At 33.8% G+C, this 21,305-nt stretch overlaps 2 protein-coding genes across 2 annotated transcripts in view; one reads left to right on the forward strand and one right to left on the reverse strand.

Annotated features, from left to right (window-relative positions):
• Positions 1-1,873: 1,873 nt before the first annotated feature.
• LOC125678959 (serine/threonine-protein kinase Nek7-like) lies at positions 1,874-16,291 on the reverse strand. Its single transcript, XM_048917784.2, has 10 exons — positions 16,174-16,291; positions 12,064-12,261; positions 11,865-11,927; positions 11,564-11,674; positions 9,369-9,477; positions 8,570-8,677; positions 8,383-8,477; positions 7,294-7,407; positions 5,679-5,804; positions 1,874-5,539 (listed from the first exon to the last, which is right to left on the reverse strand). Exons 1-10 carry the CDS (start codon positions 16,273-16,275, stop codon positions 5,291-5,293), a joined length of 1,275 nt encoding a protein of 424 aa, XP_048773741.2. The 5' UTR covers positions 16,276-16,291; the 3' UTR covers positions 1,874-5,290.
• A 105-nt stretch (positions 16,292-16,396) lies between these two features.
• Positions 16,397-21,305, forward strand: part of LOC125679516 (nuclear pore complex protein Nup214-like) — a 36,525-nt gene continuing 31,616 nt past the window's right edge. The window contains exons 1-3 of the mRNA XM_048918788.2: positions 16,397-16,531; positions 19,782-19,908; positions 21,044-21,270. Of these exons, the coding sequence (XP_048774745.2) occupies positions 16,493-16,531; positions 19,782-19,908; positions 21,044-21,270 (393 nt within the window). The 5' untranslated portion in view covers positions 16,397-16,492. The remainder of the gene's footprint in view (positions 16,532-19,781; positions 19,909-21,043; positions 21,271-21,305) is intronic.

Genomic DNA, 21,305 nt, shown 5'->3' on the forward strand with positions numbered 1-21,305 from the left:
AACTTTAACAGTGTGATAATCAGAGTACAGGGATGTAACTTTAACAGTGTGATAATCAGAGTACAGGGATGTAACTGTAACAGTGTGATAATCAGAGTACAGAGATGTAACTGTAACAGTGTGATAATCAGAGTACAGGGATGTAACTTTAACAGAGTGATAATCAGAGTACAGGGATGTAACTTTAACAGTGTGATAATCAGAGTACAGAGATGTAACTTTAACAGAGTGATAATCAGAGTACAGGGATGTAACTTTAACAGTGTGATAATCAAAGTACAGAGATGTAACTTTAACAGTGTGATAATCAGAGTACAGAGATGTATTTTTAACAGAGTGATAATCAGAGTACAGGGATGTAACTTTAACAGTGTGATAATCAGAGTACAGAGATGTAACTGTAACAGTGTGATAATCAGAGTACAGGGATGTAACTTTAACAGTGATAATCAGAGTACAGAGATGTAACTTTGACAGAGTTATAATCAGAGTACAGAGATGTAACTTTAACAGAGTGATAATCAGAGTACAGAGATGTAACTTTGACAGAGTTATAATCAGAGTACAGAGATGTATTTTTAACAGAGTGATAATCAGAGTACAGGGATGTAACTTTAACAGTGTGATAATCAGAGTACAGGGATGTAACTTTAACAGTGTGATAATCAGAGTACAGGGATGTAACTGTAACAGTGTGATAATCAGAGTACAGGGATGTAACTTTAACAGTGTGATAATCAGAGTACAGAGATGTAACTGTAACAGTGTGATAATCAGAGTACAGGGATGTAACTTTAACAGTGATAATCAGAGTACAGAGATGTAACTGTAACAGTGTGATAATCAGAGTACAGAGATGTAACTGTAACAGTGTGATAATCAGAGTACAGGGATGTAACTTTAACAGTGTGATAATCAGAGTACAGGGATGTAACTTTAACAGTGATAATCAGAGTACAGGGATGTAATTTTAACAGTGATAATCAGAGTACAAAGATGTAACTTTAACAGAGTGGTAATCAGCATACAGGGAGATGACTTTAACAGTGTGATAATCAGAGTACAGGGATGTAACTTTAACAATAATAATTAGAGTACAGGGATGTAACTTTAACAGTGTGATAATCAGAGTAGAGATGTAACTTTAACAGAGTGATAATCAGAGTACAGGGATGTAACTTTAACAGAGTGATAATCAGAGTACAGAGATGTAACTTTAACAGTGTGATAATCAGAGTACATAGATGTAACTTTAACAGAGTGATAATCAGAGTACATAGATGTAACTTTAACCGTGATAATCAGAGTACAGAGATGTAACTTTAACAGAGTGATAATCAGAGTAGAGATGTAACTTTAACCGAGTGATAATCAGAGTACAGGGATGTAACTTTAAGAGAGCCATGATGGATGTGCGGGGGTGTAGCTGCAGAACAGATTTGATTCCATATTTTCTCAGAGGTGTACAGTTCTACAACTAACAAAAGATGTTGCATTATTTATGAAAATCTTCCCAATGAAACTTAAATCATTACATGCCATAGAAAATACTGATAGATGGACAAAGTGATTACTATATGGTGACCACCTGATGGTGGGGCCCTAACAAGTTAGAATTTTGGATCTATCATCAGAATTTTTCAGTATGCAGCAACTAATACATGTAATTCGAAGGTTCACCAAAATGTCATCGTGAAAATGATGTATGCTTTACAGTTAAAGACCCTATCATACTCATCCACAGCTTGCCATATAAACTACCACATGCCAGGCTTTTTTCTGGACCCAGTGGGTACCTCTTTGTCATAATTACTTGTAGATGTCCAAATACAGAATGGTATGTGGGCATGTAACACACAAAAATATACACAAAGTTAGGTAAGGATTTATTTCTAGGAATACTCAACATCAATAAATGTGTGGCACATATTGTCAATAAATTAAGAACTATTTACATCATTTAAACTTTAGCTTGGAATGGTTTTACTGGTCCATTTTTAACTACAACAGTCCAAGTCACAGTGAAAATCATCAGCTAACACAAAGTCTTATTTACATTGCAAACTAAATCCAATAAAATGAACCCAGTATTTTGTCAGTTGTCTAAGCAAAAAAAAAATCACTTGAAAAAAGCTGGATTTTTGTGATACAGTACATGTTGCAACCAATAAAACTGGTGTCAAATTCCCCTGTACACAGGGATATACACATACTACCCATTCTGTTCATATATAGAAGAAAACAGAAAGGGTAATATATCCCTACATTCTGTAAGATGAGAAACCATAACTTTAATGAGCGGAGTCAGGTTCACATCTCATTGCTTTTTATTGACCTGCATGCCTCAGAACTCTCACTGGTTTACTTCCCGATACATGAAGTAATTTTACACATGTGATTGACACTTGCATAGTTATGCCTTTTTTTTCCAGACAATAAACAAGATGTATAACTCCTCCATTACATTAATCATTGTGTGTGCCTGTACGAACTGAGGCATATCAAAATTGAATCATATGGTTGTCTCTTAAATAATATATGGACGGAATTATACACAATACATGTAGCACAAGGCAAACACCACAGCAGATTATACACACATAAAAAATATCCACAACATTAGGCAAGGTGTCACCAAAATACGTGTAAAATATAATTCGCCAAGTCCATTCAACTCAAGGGTGATAAATCTTCACAGCAACTTAATTGAATGCTTTGTGGAAATGACTATTATGCTCTCAAAACAAAATCATGTTCAATGTACATTGTAATGCTCGATGCCATAACTTTAATGAATACACTCTGAGCAGAGAAGAAACAAGAGACTGCACACTGATTCAAATTACAGTATTTATAATTCAACGATTTAAGATTTATCATATTAGATCTTCATTAATTTGTAATGCAATGTACTTATGAACCCTGAGATTTCAGCTGAGTGATATGATGAAATAACAGACACAAATTTCTGTAAGCTATCGTATTTAGTGTGTACAAGATTTAGTACATTCAGCATCCCCCATAATAAATACTACAACAGATATATTAGCAAGCTTGTAGTGATGTACTTGATTTAGTGAACGTGTCATCTGTCAAATGTGCTAACAAGAATACACTGCCAATTGTGAGTCCTTTACAGTATCTATTTATGGAGGCTTACCCTGAATGTAAAACATGCTGGGACACAACAGCTCAGAAATAACAGACCTGTTACCAGTCTAAGTGTACGTGATCAATTTTTAAAATACACCTTATATCAATACGAAGATCTGATAGATGTGGAATTGGTAACATTAAAGCTTTACATTGGATTTCATGATGAGGTGAGTATGGTAAACTAACCGTACAATCTAAAACAAATATTGGTAAAATAGCAAGTAAAATATCAAACAGTTGAAAAGGTTAAAACAGGATTTCTCATCAGAAAATAAAAACACAACAAAATGTAGATGTGCATATATATGATAAAATATGTCTCATGATTTTTATACCTATTGCAACCATAATCATCACATCAAATAGTATCAGGCTGTACATCATGAAAAGCCTTGTCATACAAACACTAAATATACCATATAAGAAAAACATTTATTCTATAGGACAATCCTTTTGTTGAGACACTTTATAGTAGATTTGTTTTCAAATAGTGGCCGGCCACCAGTTAACACTCACTCTCTAACAGTCAAACACAACAATGGCATTACATTATGCAACAACTATAAAATTTGAAATAACAACAAGAACCTAAATCTTGAACACTCTTTCTTTATAAATAATTCAGATTTCCAGACCTATAAAAAAAAATTTGTGTAAACATCTGACGTCCCAAGATGTTTATGGATGTACAAACTATCAACAAGTCCACATACACAAGAATGATAACCACAGATTAAGAGATGATAAAAATATTTTGTGTATCTTTAATGCCCTTTAATATTTTCAATATATCACCAAATTTCATTTACTGAACCACAACCAAGAAATGTATACAACAATGATGAAGTTTTCTGTGGAGATAGCAAAGGACCAGAATTAACTCAATTTATAGGTACATATACTAAAACAAGCAGTACATTAAACCTTTAAGAATTACAAATTAACAGTCATACTGTACATCTATCTAAATATGATGTAAGTATTAAAATCAAGTATTTTTTTAAAACTAAAAACATTACATGTTCATTTCAATAACACAAATACATAACAGATCTTAATTTTTCGCATGCAATATTTCATATTTAAAAAAAAAATGCATTCAAATTTCCTCAGACAAATAAAATATAGAAAAATATAAGTGTATAAACAATTGGTATAACAGCATCGTCGGAAACCCACGGTTGATTACACTTCGTTCCTCTCTCCATCACCCGTGGGTCCATTCATTCCTACTCGCTCATTCTCATGAATAGTTAATGAGGCAATTTGATTGGGCATTCATCGTACACCCTGAGCAAATTTGTCCAATCAACAAGATGCTTTCAGCCCAATTTTGGTATACAACTGTTGTGATAGCAAAGTTAAGTTAAGGAGGTATGCTACACCAGAGAAATTTGATATGGATGAAAAGTGGAGGATATCTACAACATTATTTTGAAATTGAAAACTTTCAAATTTATTTTATTTAGTAAAAAAAAAGTTTTAGTTGAAAGCAATCTGAGAAAAATCTAAAACCCATGCTGGACTCGAACATGTGATCTACAATTCAGCAGTCGACGTGCTAACCTACTGAGCTACTCAGTTAGGTGAGAACTTTTAAAATGAATTGACAAATATTGCTGATATTTATATTTTCATCCATGTTTTAAAAGGAAGTCAGCAATTATGACGATGTAGAGTACCTCTTTAATGCTACCTTTCAAAACAGAAGAGTTCCATTACTATAATGATTATTTTGATTGGACGATATTTTTAAATGTTTATTCATGAGAATGAGCAAGTTGGAATGATTGGACCCATGAGTGATGGAGAGAGAAACAAAGCGTAATCAACAGTGGGTATAACAAAACTCCTTTCTTTAAGGACATATATATCTTAGTTATGTACAGGAACAAAAGTGCAGGAAATCTATGGCCAGAGATATTTCAGACCTTGGGTGGTATGTATTATCTTAGTTACGTGTACAGGAACAAAAGTGCAGGAAATCTATGGCCAGAGATATTTCAGACCTTGGGTGGTAGGGGAAGGACAAACACAGTTGGGTCAAGGTAGATATATATCTCTAATGATGGACCTGAGTCCGAAATAGCAACATTTTGCCGTGTTCACCTGCGGATGACTTAATCTGAAATGTCTATTGAACCTGCTGGTGCTGATCGGTGAACTGAGCATTGACATGAACAGCCATCTGTGGATTCACCATCTGTTGTTGAGGGATTGGTTGTCCTTGCATACTCTGTTGTATCATTTGTTGTTGTTGTTGTTGCTGTTGCTGAAGGAGCATCTGTTGTTGTATATGAGGATCCTGCAGTTGCTGAACAAGCATTTGTTGTTGGTGTTGTTGTTGTACCTCAAATACCTGCTGTTGTTGCTGCATTTGAACCTTTATTACAAAATAATGAAATGAAAACACTTAATAATTGCTTACCAACACTTGCAGCTAGCAAATTCCTTCGAACACATTGTATCATCACAGGGTTTATAAAAAGCACTTGTAATGAGAAATTGTCTCTGTTTTGTACCTGTTGTTGCAGACTAGCTTGGGACTGATGTCTGGCATGCATTATCTGTGCCACGTTGTACACATATGTTATATCTGGACGCTGCTCTGGGTTTGGATTTATACATAATGCCACCAAGTTCCTCAGCTAAAAGATAAAAATAATTACAACTTGGAATCTGGAAATCTTGAACAAGTACATGTATATGTATTGTTGTTTTTTAAATTCCACTGAAGAGCCGTCGAGCGAAAGCGCTTTGGAATAAATGTGAAATCTTCATCTCAATTTTTTTTCTATACACACACACACACACAATTTGGGTATGCATCATATCAAACCACAAATCATGAGAGATTCTTTTTATCACATGTTAACACCCCCCCCCCCCCTTTCCGGTTATTCATTTACGTTACTGTATTGTTGGGAATTTTGCTGCTTTCGGACATTTTGTAAACAGACTACGTAAAATTGACGTTTGTTTGTGATGTAACCAACGGCGTAGGAAAACATAGTTTAACAATTAAAATTTATGTAATGGGCAATATCCACTGGTTAAAGGATTAAACATTTGATAAATATATGCCTCGTTCACACGAAGAATTTAATTCGCATTAAACGTAAGTTAATGCGAATTAGATTTGAACCGCGTTCACACGGAGATTTTAATGCGCATTAGTTTACTTCGAATTAAAATTGACGTCGCGATTTAAATTTACTTCGCATTAGCTCCGTGTGAACGCTAAGCGAAGCTAATTCGCATTAAATGTACACGCATGCCTAATGGCAAATTTGGGTCACATGGTATCATGCCCATGGTCAACTATATATATTAATGTCAGTTTTGTACGAAAAACTATTAAGCAAAATGATAATAATCACTAAAAACATGTACAAACAGCATGTCATTATAGATAATGTCAGAAGTAAATTTGTGCTCTGCATAGGCATAATGAGTAATACATGTGGAAGGAATTGCTTTTAAATATGACAAAATTTTTTAAAATAGTGATAATATGATTTTCTTTTTTTACATTTTTTAAAACAAATATGCCGCTCATTGTTAATTTTTTATACCATATGATGTCATAGTAGACTTATAATACGTATTAGTAATTAAAAATTACGTCACAACAGTAGTCAGCGGAATGGTGAAAAAGACGTTCCGAAGTTTTAAAATTGGGCCCATGAAGAAACAATATATTGTCTAGATTGAATGTTGGTCGTCAGAGGAAATAACAAGTAATTTCTTGGGAACATATAAATAAACACAATAAAACTCCTTATGTGTAGATCAGCATGTAAATTGTAAACATGTAGTATATTACATGTATATAGCGTTTTGAACAAAGAATTCTGTATCTACACAATATTCATTAAAATATCTATAAAAATAATTTTCAATAACATAGTCTATTATTTAATTTATTTCGCGCACCCTTTAATAGATATGCATACGAATTTAAAGCGCATTAGTTTACTTCGCATTAAATATTACCGCCGTGTGAACGCTATTTAATTCGAATCAATTTAATGCGCATTATTTTACTTCGCATAAAATTTGATGCAAAATAAAATTTAATGCGCATCCGTGTGAACGAGGCAATATATTTCAGCACATGAAAGAATATAAACTTGCCTCTTCTGAGTAACAATCTGCTGGTAAAGGGGGATAATCACATTGATCAATCTTCTTGCACAAGGAATACAGGTTCATCTTATCTCCATAAAAAGGGGATTGAAGAGCAGCCATCTGTAAATGTCCAAATGAAATCAGTCAAGTAAAAGAATATCAGTAAAACTGACGGATACTCCCCGAAATACATCTAACCAATGAACTATTTCATATGACGAATGACTTGCACAATGATCAATAACTGTTGAAATTTGTTGAAATGAAGGTTTCTTTTTCATATGTATACAAGGTATATGTTGAGTGACGTTGATCCTTACAAAATGACCTTGAGTGACCTTTGTCTGAAAGCCATTTCCTTATTACTTATTTGTGATATATGATCAATACCTGTTCAAAAAACTGTTTAAATAAGGCACTTTTTCCTTATAAAGTATATGTTCTGAGTGACCATGAACTTCCCAAATTAACTTGAGAGACCTTGGTCCAAAAGATCTATAACTGTTCAAATATTGTTGAAATGAAACATTTTTTGTAAATGACCTTGAGTGACCTTTGTCTGAAAGCCATTTACCTATTATTTGTGTGATATATCATCAATACCTTTTCAAAAACTGTTGAAATAAACAACTTTTTTAAAGGTATATGTTCTGAATTACCTTGACCTTTCCAAAATGACCTTGGTCCAAAGCCCCTTTCTCAAGGAATATTTGTGATCAATTATGATCAATATCTGATGAAAGATTTAGGAGATGGGAACTTTTATATCAAAAACTATTGAAACAAGGAACTTTTATATGTTCTGAGTGACCTTTCCAAAATGACCTAGAAAGACCTTGGTCCACAAGTCCTTGTCTCAAGGAACATTTGTGATGAATTATATCAATTTCTGATGAAAGGTTTAGGAGATATAAGCTCGGATGGATGGACAGACTGACAGACTTGACAGCAACTATATGCTCCCTCGAATTTTTTTGGGGAGCATAAAAAAGACTATGACAGTGTTCTATTCAACCTATCTTATTTATCAGTTAGGTTACCTAATTATGTTTTATTTAGCTAGAGTATATATGTGTGTATAGTGTATATATTCACCTCATACAATAGACATCCTAGTGACCACATATCTGATTTAAAGTTGTACCCTGTTTCATGAATCCTCTCCGGAGACATGTAGTAAGGTGTTCCCACTGTAAAGAAGTAAAACAGAAACATCAAGGTGCAACTCAAATAAATACCAGTAGATACACTCAATATATATATATATATTTGAAGGCCCTACCAAGAGAATGAGCAGCGGTGGTTTTGGAGCTGAAGAATCGTCCCAATCCTAAATCACCCAATTTAACAATTCCCTCTGCTGTGATAAAAACGTTAGCAGGCTTGATATCTGTAAAGAAAATAAACAAGAGGCCCATGGGCCACAATGCTCACCTGAGTCACCTTGCATATTTTATAATTATCTAGTATTCCTCAGTAAAGTTTTAAATCCCAATTATGACCCCATCCTGATATATAGATTATGATTTTGAAATATTGAACCCACACTACATGAGAATACCATTATATTGTAGAATTCTGGTCTTCCTATATGTTCCAATGTAAAACTTTTTAAAACACCAGAATTGTGGCCCAATGCTGGCCTCTAGGGTTATGGTTTGAACAAACTTGAAATCTTCATTTTATAAGAAAGCTGTCATGAAAGATATAGCTTTTCTGGTGGAGTGATTCTTGAAAAGATTTATTAAACATCCCACCCCATTTTCACTATTTCCACATTATCTCCCCTTGGAAGGGAGCATGACTCTTTATTTGAACAAGCTTTATTTCCCTTCTTGCAAGGATACTTTGTTCCAAGTTTAGATGAAACTGACCTAGTGGTTCTGGAGAAGAAATTGAAATGTCAAAAGTTGATAACAAACAACAAACACATTTTGATCAGAAAAGCTTATGGCTCAGACGAGCTATAAAATGAAAAGCACACCACCTTTTAAAAAATCAAAATAGGTTATTGGTATCACTGAAATAATTACACATTGATCAACATTTAACAAGAAAAATTCTATTGCAAAGAAGCAAACCTCTGTGCATAATTCTGCAATTATGCATGTGTTCTAATGCACTGCAAATCTGAATGAAGTACTTCCATATAGTCTTTTCAGGTATTAGCCTCTTATGCTTCTTAAAATGCTGTGCAAGAAATATAATAAGAAATTCAATTAATATATGTTTACAGATAAAAATAATGGAAGGGAGGGAGGGGGAAGCCTTAAAAATAGCAACAAATATTTTTTCCACAATTGTTGAAATATTTTACAGAAAAAAACATGATTCAAACACTGATATTGTAAACAGAAGTACCCATTTGTTCTTAAATAGCTGAATGCGTAAAACTACTAATGATTTTAGCAATGAATTGTGAATTTCACGAGTGCACTAACATGTATGTTTTTCAACACTTTTTAATTGGCCCCAAATTTTCTAGGCTGTCTGCCTTGAAAAAGTATGAGCTCCATGCATTGACCACAATTACATGTATATCCAGAAAATGAATGTCATTCTTTTTACATCTTAATGCTGCAAATACAAGAAAATGGTTTTGGTTGACTTCTTCAAATAAAGTGCACCGCCACGGCACATGATACGTCCGTCACATATTGTTAACATGAACATATCACCATGAAGAGATAGGTATGCATGGAGCCAAATGTCAACTTTCCTTTAAGAATCTTACCCACTTTACGGCCTCATGTGACATTGCTTCAAATATTGATAATGTAAGCTTAATGATTTTTAAAAGGATATAAAAACATTTTCCCAAATTCATTTCGAAAATATAGACTGGCCATCAAGAACAAATTTGAAAGAATACCAATATATCAACAGTTATTAAGAGGCTTAATTAATAAACTTCCTCTGCCCAATTCCTTAGAGATGTAGATAACACCTGCTTGATCAGAGATGCTCTACCAGAAATGATTAAGACAGTCTCCTTACACTAAACTCATTAATTAATCTTATCAAAATGCTCTTTGCATGCTACTCCCATGGGACAAGTGGAATTTCTCTTGTTATTGTTAGAAACAAAAGAAACATTATATATACTAAAAAAAGCTGCACAGTATATCATAAAAAATATGTGTTTTTTTAATGCAACATTTTGGAATAAGCAACAGTATAGATTGTACCCATTAAAACATTTTTTTTTATATCACCTTAATTAAATGTCACAGTGACCTTAAAGTAGGATGCGACACACCTTCTACCTAAGATGCATTAGTTGACCAATTTTGGTGATTCTAGGTCTAATAGTTTTCAAGTTATGAGCCGGACAAGTTTTTGCCATATATGGCCATATCTTCTTAATAAAAAGTCACAGTGACCTGGTTTTAATGTGCGACACACCTTCTACCCAAGATGTATCTACAGACAAAGTTTGATGATTCTAGGCTTTGTAGTATTTAAGTTACGGGTCGGACACGAAAAAGCTAACAGACGGACGGACAGACGGACGGACATGAACGCCATACCATAATATGTCTCGTCTTAAGACGGGCGTATAACAACCAGATTGTCAAATTTTCGGGACAACCCGTCCCTTCCTCATGACAAACAAAAAGAATATATATATATATATATATATATATATAGAGAGAGAGAGAGAGAGAGAGAGAGAGAGAGAGAGAGGTCTTTATTTTGTTTAGGGGCTTTGGGGGGGGGGGGGGGGGGGGGGGGGGCAAATAAAGGCTAGTGACTATTGTCACATCTAGATTAGGTACAATATTTATAGGTTATAGGCTTTATATGGGATAATATGACGACCAAGTTTTTTGATGCGTAGATGGACCGAGCTTGCGAGGTCCATCCGAGACAAAAAACGAGGTCGTCATATTTTCCCATACAAAGTCTATAACCTTTTTATTATATACTTTCAATTTCATTTAGAAACTAACATTAATTTTATTTTTAACTATTTCTTAATTGGTTTAACTGAGTAAAAGATGAAAAACACGAAAAATTTGAAAATTAACGGCATAGTAATTTGCTTGTGTATTGATTGTGATGTAATGTTTGCGGGCCGGAATGTTTCCGGGCATATATCGTGTGATATATGCCCGCAAACTTTTAAAGAGAAAAGAAGAGATGAAATTGAAAGGACATGTATATTATAATGGTAAATATATCAACACCACGACTAACAAGATAATAATTTGAGGCATGGTTCTTCCCACTGTAGATGACAGGTTAGAAGGAAAGAATTAAATATTAATCAGACCTTGATCATTCTAGACAGATCCCCTGCATCAGCTAATTCCAGCACAATGTTCAGCTCATTGTTCTCAATGAAGGATGACAGATATTTTATCACATTCAAGTGATTTAGTTGCTGAAATTTAAGAGAAACAATCAATACAGATGTGTTTGTCCATACAAAATTCTATATACATGTACAAACACAATAAATTTTGGTACACATATAATTCTTTAAAATCACGATTACTAGCTTAGAATAACTTTTTTCTTTTGTGATATCCTTTAAATTTTCATGGTACAGATACAATTTCTGGAATACATACTTGAAGAAGTCCTATTTCTTTGATACAGTCCTGCCTAGCTTTTGCATCCATCATTTCAAATATCTACAATTATGAAAACATCCAAGTCAGACAGAGTGTAGTAATTGATCAGTTGATATCCACATTACAAATTGGGAAATTTAATTAGGAATGCATGTACGTAAGAGTTACAATGTAGTTATAATGAGTTCTACTATACCTGCACTTTCTTCAATGCAACAACACTATTGTCTATTTTACATCGAGCACGGAATACTTCAGAGAACTGTCCTTTGCCAATTCTTTTATCGATTTCAAAATTGGCCAAACATCCATAAATATTTCCCTGGTCTTGTTGCTGTGGTACTGCATTTGGATCCAAAGCAACCGTGGGCTCAATTGGCATGGCCATCTTCAGCTGAAAATTTATTCATAGATTTGTGATGCAAAACTCAAAAACTGTCTTTTAATAAAATTGATATATTCAAATTCTCATAAATTTTTTTTGTAAAATAGATATTTTGGATACATTATTTTCAATGTCCAACCAAATTTTTTTAAGGTTCACATGGGGACAGTATTCAGCCCCATTCCTAACAGAAAACTACATTTTTCACAAAACTACCTTTGAAAATTATACAAACAGCAACATGCACAATAAATTTCAACTTGTTTGCATAATGTATCAGGTTAAGTGGTATGTTTCATCATTTATGCTAACAAAAGTTTGTTGTGTGTTACAAAGACCTTTCTAACAAAAAATTATGAACCCAGAGCTGTTGTTCGTTACCTTCACTACACTCTGTCATTCTCATAGACTCTTGTAAAACCCACTTTCAAGAATGTTTTAGCATTTATATATGTCATACCCATTGCCAATGAATAATTATAAAACACCATGCTTTATAGTTTTATGGCATTTTTAATCTAATTAAAATTACCGTAGATCCTATGATCCGCTCATCTATTATTGCTACACATAGTTGTAGTGATAGTAGATGAGCAGATCATAGTATCTAATTTTAATTAGATTGATGGCATTTTATGTTGAGTTATACCGAACCCTGATTGGAAAAATAATTTCTATGGGTATTACTTTGAAGATTTATACAAGTAATACGTGAATAAATATTACTGGGAATTAATATAAATACAAAGAATATAAACATTGTCATCTGAAGCTTTTGAATTTATTGTTCAATGTTGTGAAAGAGCCTGCCATCCGCAAATGGAATTACAACTTTAGACACATGTTGTGTTGTTCCAGAAACAAGACAGACATTAATCATGTTCTTTCTACAATGTATGATAATGTAGATTACACACAACCCTGAAGTATTCTACCATGAGTGCTGAATGGTTGCTTATGGAATGTTCTTGATTGGGAGGAACAAATGCAGATTGATTCTTATTGAGAACTAAACAAGTGTAGATTTAGAAAGAATGCATCAGGCCAAGATAGAAACACTGACATAAATTCAGTTTCTGCCTTTCATACACTTTCTGAACTTATCATTTAAAAACAAGAGAGAGAGAGAGAGAGAGAGAGAGAGAGAGAGAGAGAGAGAGAGAGAGAGAGAGATTTTGAATTTATTTAAACATGAATAGTTTTCTAAAATATTTATTCCAGAAATTTTTGAATAAACATGTGCCAGAAACAAACATGTCTCCAGGAACAAATGTTTTTTAAGACAAACCTTTTTTTTTATTTATGAGAACATACCGTAATGCTAAAATTTTGAACAGAACATCTTGGGATGGGAACTGAATGACTCTAGACCGAAAACAGAATGAGTGAAATATGTATTATGGTGTGACCGTTGAGATGAGCGTGGACACTTGACATCTTGTTACACAACTTTAGACATTTGATCCTTTTATTTATCAAAAGCTGGAAATATAATGGAAATTATGTAAACAGTGTATTGCAATGTCATATTGAGTTTACTGTTAACAGCAACAAAGCATATGAGAGGACTTGTCTGGTTATACATATATGCTACTCTTATGTCTGTATTTGTTACCTTCAGGCTCCTATATAACTACAGCTAAACATACACACAATGACAGTTTGCTAGTTGAAGATGATATCAAGTTTCCATCAGTCACAGAAAGAGAGGAATAATCAAAAGTGAATAATTATATTTCGACAAAAATCAACGGATAATGGGTTGTTTTCAGAACAAGATTCGTAACCATATGTCCCCCACAGACGCAAAAAAAGTTGAAGCACAAAAGTCCCATAATTCTTGTAAAATTTGTAGAATCATTGCGGTGGAATATGATCAACTACATAATGTGACCAACAATCCTGCAAAATTTGAACAAAATCCGTACAATGGTCTCTGAGGAGTTGCATCCACAACGTGTTCATATAGTGATACATAGAGAATATCACACTCTAATGTTGATCTCGGACCTGGGATTGGCCCCGAGAGTTGATCTCGGCCCGAGCCCGTAGGACGAGGGCCGAGATCACTCGAGGGGCAATCCCAGGTCCAAGATCAACATTAGAGTGTGATACTGTTTATATCATATACCTAAAACACAACAAGTTGATAAACATTTTTTTTAAAAATGGGGGGGGGGGGGGGGGGGGGGGGGGGGTATTGACCCAAACATAAATACATGGTATACTGTACAACGATATTTGACTATTTTATTCCTTCAGTGAGTTTACTTTAATTGTTATGTTTCCAGTACTATTGGCATTGTGAAACATGTTAAAGTCTGGGTTTTGTAGCTTTATTCCATTGCTGGTCACGATAATTGGATGATTAATCATGGGCATCCCCTCATGTGGTCTAGAATCTGGACGTTTCAATTAACTGAACTGCTTGGCTGAGAAACTCGTCATATCTATCGCTGTGTTGTTCATGTACATGTATATACTATTAAGCAGCTCCTAGGGACCTGCTAATGAATACTAAGTGAATTATTTTTATTTCTTTTTTCGGATTTACCAAACTCGCCCGTTTTCATTTTTCATATAATTTGTAAGAGTTGTAGAACTTTGTTTATGTGGCGTCATCGTATGAACTGGAATGTCTACAGATCTGATGCTGCTATCTATTTGCTTAGGGAATGTTACCTTATACTAAAGTAAGTTTTTTTTTTACCGTTTCCCATCTGTTTAGCATCTATAAGTCATTGAAAAACGTCGGAAGATATTGGTTCTGCTTTTCTCGTTTTATTGCCAAGTCCTCAGGATTTTAGATTTCAGAAATCGTTTTAAAGCAGTTTTCTACATCAAAATTGCCGTAAATTAACATTTTGATCTCCATTAGGACCGGGAATTTCTAATAATGCTTTAGTATCACCCTCCATAATCCTCGTACTGTTTTCTGTCGCCTAGAACGTTGATTGTTTTGAAATGAAGTTAAACGTGTTATTATTCTAAATAAACAGTTGTTACTTGGGTTACCCCCCTTTGTTTAGATACTCGCTACAATTTAGTGCTGTTTTTGAAAATGTTTTTATTTAATTTTTCTGCTTAAATTAAATTTTGTCGTGGAAGAAAGTATTATATTTGAAAAAAATTGTGTCTAACATCATTTTTTCATGTAGTTATGTTAGATTTCAAAAGATTAAAGAAGAAATAGCCATTTGAAATTTGAGGGCGAGACAGCCCCTTGACAACGGGCTGAGACAGAGATATCTCGGCCCTTAGGGCGAGACAGCCCTACCTACTTGAAGCTGTCTCACCCTAGCCAAGATAGGTGTATCAGGGCTGATACACTACTAGGTATATGATATATATACATACTTGCAATATGCCATCCATGATTCAATAATTTTTTTCAAAGCATTCAAAATTTACAAAATTCATGGGGTGTCCTTAAAATGAAATTTAGGTATGAAAACACAATATTTCCGCAGTAACGACATTTTTCCTGAGCACTTTGGGTGATCCCCATCAATTTGCAGTTGATGAAGAGCAATCAAATAATAAGATTCAGGAGCGACCTCGTCACTTTGCTCACTATTAAGGATATTCCGAGTCTTTATATATTATGAATACAAAACTTATTTACACGAGGAAGAAATGTCTGCATTTATTGCCCAATTACTTCACTGTGGATCGTGGAATCAGTGTAAATTCTCCTGATGCATAAATAACCACTTTTACAGTATTAGTTGGATGCACTTAAGTATTATGATAATAGTTTTGGGGTTTCTTTGTCTTATAAGGGTCACCTTTTTAAGAACATGCGAATAGGCCTAGTTTATAAATATATCATATGATTATTTATATATAGGCTATAGCAAAAAAAACATGGACAATTCTTGTAATGGTAAATGATAATACTAATCTAATACTGTAACTTACCAACTGGATAAGAAGTAGGGCCTTAGGCTTAAGGGATTGCAAAACTGTATTATATGCACTTTCAGAATAACAATACAATTTCAGGAAGTTGCGGATGCGCATGACTAATGTACCTGACAACGCCATTCGACTCATCTTTAGAATTAACCTTAATCTTGATAACAAAGATAGATACGTTCCGAAAAACAACATTCGGGGATCACTGAAAATCTTTATTATTGGTGTAATCACACATCGTTCCCCAAGCGTTTTCTATACCCAGTTGAATCAAAGTGAAACTAATTTTAAAGGAAAATTCGACTTTGTGAAGTTGCGCGCAATGGCAGGCAATGAAGATCCTCCTGAAAGGGAGGTTAAGGTAAATCAAAGACACAAAATCACTCGATAATGACGCATTGCAGAAAAAAAAAACCACCAAGAAAAACCCGCACACATAAATGGGGGCATTCGACTCAGGCACAGGTGCTTGAATCTTAACATATATGATAGTATATAACATTTCAGAGGTGTGATGTTTCCTCTTTTCAGAGGAAATCCTCTGATTTGCTCAATTTTCGAAGAAAAAAAATAAATGAAACACTCTGAGTTTGATCTAAAGTGACAGAAATTAATATTTTTCCAGGTAGGTTGAGATGTTTTCTTTAATTTTTGACCAGTTTTGCTCTGATTTCTTAGGAATTCAGTCACAGCCCTGTGACATAATTATACATATGTATAAGGTTATATGTGTAATCATATGTTAAGATTCAATTACCTGTGTTATAGAAGAAATTTACTTTTAGCTATTGAAAGATTTATTCAATATATTCCGAAGACCCCTTAGTCAAAAATCATTACTATCTTGACAGAGCTACCATTAAAGTGAGGGCAGCTACAGGGTTTTGGCACAATCTGAGAAAACTTGTGTAATAGGAGTAAAGGGACCTAACAATTAAGCTACCATTGAATTCTTGGTTGTTTACTTCACTCTCAAAATGTTGGTAATATGTTTTAGGGCGTGATCGTGTTTGAGGGCGAAGCAAAAAATATTTGCATTAGTATCTAGATCCATAACAGGACAAAAAATATCCCAAAAGATTATCACCTAATGTGTGAGGACAGAGCTCAGTCAAAGTATTCTAACTTTAGACATTTTGATCTGGCAATTCATCGAACGCAGGAAACTCTATGCAACTGATGTAAACAGTGCATTGTGAATTTGTGATGTCATATTCAGCGTCGGTGTTTAGCCAATGGAGACATGTACAATCGCGTTAATTGAGGAATGATTATATATATGATTAAGAAAATAAGATTTACATGCTTTTACGGATTTTATGTAACATCTCAGAACGACATAAACTTGGGTACACGAGATTCAAAATGGAGAAATACATTTCCACGTGCTAGTAATCGAACTGACGCCATTGATTGGGATCAAAGTTTTCAAGTTCCATAGATAAGGCCAATTCAACTTAATTGATAGATTATCATCCCCGCCCACCCCGATTTTTTTTATTTTGTGAAACTTGCAATTTCCAGAATATTTCATGTCCGACTCCGGTATTTACACTTCTTGTTTACATTTCCGGTATACTTACTTACTTAGTCCTCTTCGTGCATGTCTGCACATAAGGCTGAAATCAGCTCCCGCCACACTTGTCTGTCCCTTGCCTTCTTTTCCACTTCTTTCCAGGTCAGTCCCATCTCTTTCAACTCTCCATCTATCATTCTTCGCCAGGTTTCTTTTGGTCTTCCCCTCTTTCTTTTCCCTTCAGGAGTCCATCTGAGAGCGACATTTGCTGGGCATGCTTTGTTCATTCTCATGGCATGCCCTAGCCACCTCCATCTGCGTTGTTTACATTTCCGGTATAGCAACGTGAAAAGCCACGTGAAGAAAATAGATCTATATGGTTTTCTTAATTTCTCGCGTTCTTACAGGCGTAAATCTTGAAGAAGTTAGGTATATTTTTGTTTGAAATTAAAACTTAACCTGGAATTAGTCTGTGAAAATAGCATAGATTGATATCCATCTGGCATTAAATGATGCGCATCTGTTGGGGTAAAAAACTCGTTTGTCTTTAAAAATTTTCTCAGAAAATAAAAAATAAAATCCTCTCTGACCGGTCCCATACTTTTTGCTGACCCTGGATGATAATCTACTAATTAAGTTGAATTGGCCTATGGTTTAATTTTTCATTAGTTTTCTATATTTTCCTTTTAAACATGTATATACATGTTACCCATAGGGAGCCCTCTGTTAATTGTGATAATGGATTAAAAAATGTTCCCAGTCAAAAGCCAGAATAATGTTCTGTTTTGTATTACATAAATCTTGACTTCACAGAAACTTTAAAAAAGTAATCCAACTTCTGAGAATTGGGTCGCCGTCGTTAACCATACACCGTTTTCTCCATGTGATTTTCCTTCATTATATTGGATTTTACGCATCTGTCATCCGTTACAGTCCATCTTTTGGTTAACTTTTGAAATTTAACTACTTGTGGACACGATTTGAGATGAAAATTTTCAAATTTTATTTTTCCATTTTCATTGTTTTCAATACTTAACTAAAGTAATCAACCAAAATTTGAATATCAATTGTTGAGTTATAAGTGAGATACAGCACTTGCAATTCTTTGTTATGTAAACAAGGCTTGTGCCATGTTTTTGTTTACATTAGACTGTTAAATAGAAAATAGAGTGTTAAAACAAAATGAGGTGTGCCAAACACTAGAAACTATCTAATTGTGTTAAAAATTTGCTTCTTATTTGAAAAAATTTACTAGTTTGTTTAACCTATGAAAAAATCTGCTTTAGATGAAACTTTTACTAGTTTATTTAACTAATGTAAACAAAAACATGGCATGAGCCTTGTTTATATAACAAGGACTTGTGATCTCTGTATCTTCCATGTACCTTGACTACTGACACTCAAATTTTTGCTGATCATTAGTAATGTATACCTAAGTTAGGCATTCTAAACATTAAAAATCAAAAAATAAAATTTGAAAATTTTCAACTCAAATCATGTCCATGTCCCTTTATGGCTGAAAATTTAGGCAGAAATGACAGGAGAATGTAAATATAAGCAATAAACTTTATTGTTGAAAATTCATGAGAGTGTGAAATGCAATGCTTTACACTGGTATACTTTTGATGACGCAATATAATGCATGTTTCCAAACAATACACATATAATTTGATAATGTCAGAAAACCGCAATACCAAATCACACACTCTCAAAAGAAAGTACTATTGTCTTCAGTCACTGGAGTTTTCCTGAAAAAAGTGTAGCTGGATTAATTTTTAATGGCCCAAATCAACACGAGCTGTTAAATATTTGTTTCAATTTTTTTTCCAAATTTTTTTTCATGCATTATGCAAGCACTAGTCTCTCATTGATAATTTCCTCAATTTCAGTTTTAACGGAGAAGCACAGGCCTGCTAGACTTGACCTTCGCTGGTCAAGGATGGCAAATTGTCACCCTTGGCAAGTGACGATGGATGGATTTGAGCATAAAATCTATCATATTTTTATGTTCCATATAAAAGTGTGGAAACATTCATCCTGATACTGATAGATTGTAACAAACTAGAATTTTTGAGGGTTTATAATTTCTTTTCAGGATTTCCGCTTTCAGCAGCTTTGCAGGATTCGAGTATTTGATCAGCCAGAAAATCCCATTCCAGGAGTGACTCAGTTTGTTGCTTGTTCATCACTATACGGATTAACTTTTCTAGGAACAACAAATGGTGATAAAAGTTATTTTGAATAAAAATAATTTGTCAATTTAAATTTTTAGAATCTTTTCCTAGCAAATTATAGTGAAGTTTATTATTTACTAGTTCTTCAAATGTGAAAAATGATATCTTATATAAAAAAGTATCGGAATACAATTCCCCCTAGACTGCTGAAAAGTTATCCAATGAGGAAGTATAGAGATCTTAAATTTCCAAAGATAAAAGCAATTTATATTTTAGCTGCATTTTCATTTGAAGAAAAAAAAAACCATAAGAGATTTTTGTTGTTATTTTAGTTTTCATCAAAAAAATTTTTTGAGCACCAGTCATTTGTGCCTGTGTAGTTAAATTATTTGCTAGCCTAAGTCAAGCACATAAAATGATGATTTTGCTTTCTACTTTTTTTTAAAAAATCTCTTTTATGTGTGATACTAATAGAATCGTTTATTAATACGAATGTGAGATTGGAAAATTCCACTGAGGGGACAAAATTCGCAGTCTAGGATGAGGCTTTGCAGAATCCTAGACATTGAATCTTGTTCCAGAGGTGAAATTTCCCTATCTCATACAAGTAAATAATGAAGGATTATTTTTCTCACATTTTATCTACAGTTTAGTACATTAATTCAAGAGCTTTGAGAAGATTCAAAATAATCAAAATCCTCCTTTGAACTTATTAATAAATGTAAAAAAAAAAAATCTAATTAGACAAGCAGAAAGAGCATACATGAAGTGTAAACTACAAAACCCTTACCCTGTCCACCAGAAAGCTATATCAAATTGAAATTTAAAGAAAACAATAAAAAAAATTTATTTCATCATGTAACGTAAATCATAAAAAATAAATGATGTCACAATCAATGACATCACAGAAAAATCTCGCATGCGTAAAGTCGATCTCACACTGGTGATAATGTGAGACAGAAAAATCTCACATGCGTAAAGTCGATCTCACACTGGTGATAATATGAGAAAAATTTTGTCCCCATAATTGATTAACAGAAAATTGATTACATTAAGAAGTACTGACCCAACAGACTTGTTGGTGTACTATCTTTAAAAACCCAAGCCAAATTTTATTGACCTCAGTAATCTTTGGATTAATTTTGATGACTGTTGTCTATTGAGTTAATGTTTTGAATTGCAGGTTTTAAGGTCATTAAAACAGCTGAATTGACCAGTGTAGACATTAGACATGCTTCAGAGAGAACAAAGTTAATCGTGACCGATCCACCACTCCAAGCTAGTGTCCTGGTAGAAGGCGTCATGTCTCACGTGTGTTTAAGCTGTGATGAGCTGACGCTAGCAGCAGTCGTCACACTTGACGGAATTGTTCAGATATATATGTATGATGTGCATGGATTTGCCACTCAGGTCAGGAAGTTTTTGTATTATTTAGTAATACTATA

This window comes from Ostrea edulis, chromosome 2 (assembly GCF_947568905.1).
Source record: "Ostrea edulis chromosome 2, xbOstEdul1.1, whole genome shotgun sequence".
NCBI lineage: Eukaryota > Metazoa > Mollusca > Bivalvia > Ostreida > Ostreidae > Ostrea > Ostrea edulis.